Here is a 4,258-nt window from a genome sequence, read left to right as displayed (position 1 = left end):
CTCGTGCCCCGGTCCGGGAAGACCCCACATGCCGCGGAGCGGCTGGGCCCGTGAGCCATGGCCTCTGAGCCTGCGCGTGTGGAGCCTGCGCTCCGCAACGGGAGAGGCCACAACAGTGAGAGGCCCGCGTACCAAAACAAAAACAAAAACAAACCTTCTCCCAGAAGATTTCTTATAAGCACTAGTTCTGCCTAATTCCAATACATGTAGTCTGGGGGCTATTTTGTTGCTCGCTTACCTGGGGACTTTTTGGTTGATCTTGATGGCACAGAGTGAGACTGTCGAGGCAGCAGAGGTGACGAAGGCAGAGACATGGAGACACCTTTGGCCAAGCTCACCCTGCAGGCATCCTCTGCCACTGGAAGGCTGCTCACAGAAAACTCACCACCATGGCCAGGGGGCAGGACTGGAGGGGAAGTCTCCAGACCAAAGTCACCTGCTGGAGTGGAGAGAGAAAACCTTAGGTTAGGCCATCCATGATAGCTAGATACGAAGTTAATTCCTAAGAACTACATTCTTAGAATTCCCATATGCCATATGTGTGTGTGGAATTTTTTTTTTCTTTTAAGATTCTTCTCGCATCCCATTCACTTCATACTCCGCATGGCACAGAGTCCGCCGTCCTACAACTCAACCAGCCCAAACCCTTAGTCATGAGACTGAAACCATGGCTCACTGATGAAGCAGGTTCTCCTCAGTATTCAACCCCTAAATGAACTTAAGGACAAACAAGCTTACTATAACGAAATTAAACATTCTAGGGAACTCCCTGGCAGTCCAGTGATTAGGACTCTGCTCTCTCACTGCCGAGGGCATCAGTTCAATCCCTGGTTGGGGAACTAAGATCCTGCGAGCCACGTGGTGCAGCAAAAAAAAAAAGGGAAATTAAACATTCTAGGGTGGCAGACGTATTTAAAAAAAAATACAGGGCTTCCCTGGTGGCGCAGTGGTTGAGAGTCCGCCTGCTGATGCAGGGGACACAGGTTCGTGCCCCGGTCCGGGAGGATCCCACATGCCGCGGAGCGGCTGGGCCCGTGAGCCATGGCCGCTGAGCCTGTGCGTCCAGAGCCTGTGCTCTGCAACGGGAGAGGCCGCAGCAGTGAGAGGCCCACGAACTGCCAAAAAAAAAAAAAAAAAGTACAGAGGAGGCAATTGCAGGGTAGAGAGGACACAAGGAAGGGACTATGTCGGCTAGGACCAGCACCTCTGAAAAAATACAGCCAGTCCTCAAGTACTCAGATGACATGCTTTCCTCCTTACCCCCAGGTATATACAAAGAAGCAACTGAGATGGTGCAAGAAGAAGAGGTAAATCATTTTCCTGATGATTAAAAAAGCATCTTTAAGCTCTGAATTATATACAGCAGAACTGGAAAGATACAGAAAGTTTTCCACAAGGAAACTTTTCTCTCTGATGAAAGTTATCCAACTGATGAAAGTTTACCACGCCTTCCTGACGCCGAAAAATCGAGGCCTGGATTTGAACTTAAACCGTTTGTCTAGCCAAGTGGGAACTCAATTTTTGCAGATCTTTGTGTACAATACTCAAAAAGGATGCAACCCCAACTGTCAAGTTCCCAATGGCATCACTGTACTTGTTTTTCATGTTAGGAGGCACGGTGAAGTAGAGAGTTACCCCCTCCACAGACTAGGGGGCATTTAAAACAGGCAAACAGGCTCATGCATGGCTTTCAAAGGCAACTCAAAACAAGTAGAGCTGTGAACAGAAAAGCCACAGGTTCCGCAAGGCATAAGTTGGCACCATCAGAAAGGTAATTTCAGTCTCAGCTGGGCCAGCTATGCTTGAAGGGGTTTTAATAAACTTGGGAAACTAAATATCCAAATGACTGACATATGAAGAAACGAGAGAATTACCAGGAAACTCTCACGAGAATTTTCAAAAACAAGGACATTATGCAAACAGCCAAGACAAATAAATGACTTTCTGCCCATGAGGGAGGGAAGCAGGAAGGAAGGAGTTAATGGAGATCCTTACTTCCTAAGTCCAAGTGAACTGCAGTGTCTCCCACTCTGGTCCTCTTACAACCCTTGCCCACCCTGCTTCCCGAGCCTGCACTATAAGATACCATCACCACCAATCCCCAGGACCCAGGAGGTAATCTCTTAACACCACCGTAGACAAGCCTGAAATCCTTCAAAAACCTCCTCCTTGGCGTCTTAAGCCAAGGCGTGAAGCTTCCTAGCTGCTTCCCCTTCAACAGCCTGGCGAGGAAACAGATCTTAAGGCAAAATGGGGGGTGCACCACAATGCCAACTCCCACTGGGGCTGAAGGTCCACCATGCTGAGACTTGGGACAGCTGAAGGGGGACAGTTGTTTTCTCTGGTCCAATATCAGGTTCTCATGACCAGTCCCCACCACCACCTCCATCTCAACTTTGGAATGCAAGCAGGTGCTGTACCTACAAGAATGGTGCCTGGTCATCTGATCCCTGGATGTGTCACAAGAAACCCTAGGAGATAGACGAGAACTTGGAAAGCACTGAGGCCACAGCCCACAGCCCCAGGGAGTTACACACACAGAATGTGGGGGGCCTTGAAGAGGCAACACTGGTTTTCCATGTGGCTTGAAGAAAGCTACCCTGACCTGTGGCTGCCCTTACACTGCCTAAATCACCAACCTGGGTACCCAAATAGCTATGGGATGGCCTGATGGGAGCAGGCACTGTGACAAGGTACTGTCTTTTCCTACTCACACACAAGTATCTCTGACCGAAAACAAACAAACCTCAGATTTCAGGTCACTTAATCTGGATGAGGACACAAAATGAGGGAGAAATGCATCTTTTATGACAACATCAGAAATAAAACAGTGAGCTCATTACTGAGAGAGGGTTTATTTCCTTAAATACTTGGAATTCTTCAGTGATACAAGAGAAATTGGGGACTGAGGGGTAAAAGAGAATTAAAGAGTTTCCTAATTACAAATTCTGCCCATAAACTTTGTTTATATCAAGCAAAGCAAATATTTTCATTAACTGCAAGTCTGGTGGGGATGAGTTTCTAAAGAAAGCCATAACCATGAGGACCTTCAGCCTTCCGAGCAGCTGTGCTCCAGCACTTTGATTTTATGTGGTCTGCAATAAAACGGGACTTAGAGATGGGGTTTGGGGAGGAAGGGTTTCTATTTCAAGTTTACTTTGACATCTCACCATAATATCAGTCCCAAACATGCTGTTCTGTTGGTTTATTTTTCAGACACAATTAAAGATCCCTAATGTCCAACTTCCTTTTGTCAGAAAGGCACAAAGCAGGGAAAGAAGTTTTATGTATGAGCAGGCAGTGCAAAGAAGTGGGTGATCCAGTGGCTTAGAAGCCGGAGACAGCACTCCGGAGTCTGGTGCTTTAACTGCATCAGGCAAGGGGTTCAGGTCAAAGTCAGTCCAAGAGCATCACAAGGATGCCGACGCCAGTGCCAGAAAGTGAAAGTCTCCTGGGGCATCCATAGGACTAAACAACATTGGTTCTAGGCAACATGACACCAGAAATTCTCCAGTTGATTTAACATTCCTCAACAGATGCTTAAAGAGGTTTAAGAGGAATTAAAAACATCTCACTGCAACAACCAGCATGGCCAGCACATTTCTTTTAGCTTTGAATACATGTTTTTCTGTTGACTGTGACCTATTTTATTCCCCACCTCAATTAAGTGATGGGAAATACACCTCAGTCCCCCTTCCTGTTGCTGCAGCAGAAATGCCCAGGACAGGTAGAACGACGCATCCTTTCCAGGGTAGGAAAACCACATTATCAACTACCTCCTCCAGTTCCCCTGGCAGGTGTTTCCCATTTATTCACCATGGACACTCACATCCACCCCAAGGTGCTTTCACTCTCAGAGAGCACCTAGTCCAATCACACAGGTTCTCAGACAAGAAGCCAGGGCATGGGGGTTATCCGCGAGGAGCAGGGCCACAGGTAGAACTTCCAAAATCCCCCCAAGTGGCTGGCTCATGCTCTAACATACTTACTACTCTACATATTTAAGAACTTAACTTTGCAGGACAGGAATAAAACACAGACCTACTAGAGCATGGACTTGAGGATATGGGGAGGAGGAAGGGTAAGCTGTGACGAAGTGAGAGAGTGGCATGGACATATATACACTATCAAACGTAGGGTGGATAGCTAGTGGGAAGCAGCCACATGGCACAGGGAGATCAGTTAGGTGGTCTGTGTCCACCTAGAGGAGTGGGATAGGGAGGGGGGGAGGGAGGGAGATGCAAGAGGGAAGAGATAT

General features: G+C 47.6%; 1 protein-coding gene across 5 annotated transcripts in view; it reads right to left on the bottom strand.

Moving 5' to 3' along the window:
• TANC1 (tetratricopeptide repeat, ankyrin repeat and coiled-coil containing 1) overlaps positions 1–4,258 on the bottom strand; it is a 236,341-nt gene that overhangs the window by 130,026 nt on the left and 102,057 nt on the right. For 4 of the 5 annotated variants that reach the window (XM_024122164.2, XM_055088026.1, XM_024122167.2 and 1 more), the window contains one exon: positions 239–439. In XM_024122164.2, the coding sequence (XP_023977932.1) occupies positions 239–439 (201 nt within the window). The remainder of the gene's footprint in view (positions 1–238; positions 440–4,258) is intronic. The other variant, XM_028478263.1, reaches the window with a different exon arrangement.

Source organism: Physeter macrocephalus, chromosome 2, assembly GCF_002837175.3.
Source record: "Physeter macrocephalus isolate SW-GA chromosome 2, ASM283717v5, whole genome shotgun sequence".
NCBI lineage: Eukaryota > Metazoa > Chordata > Mammalia > Artiodactyla > Physeteridae > Physeter > Physeter macrocephalus.
Note: the sequence above shows the minus strand (reverse complement) of the source record. Positions and strands in the feature narration are given on the sequence as shown.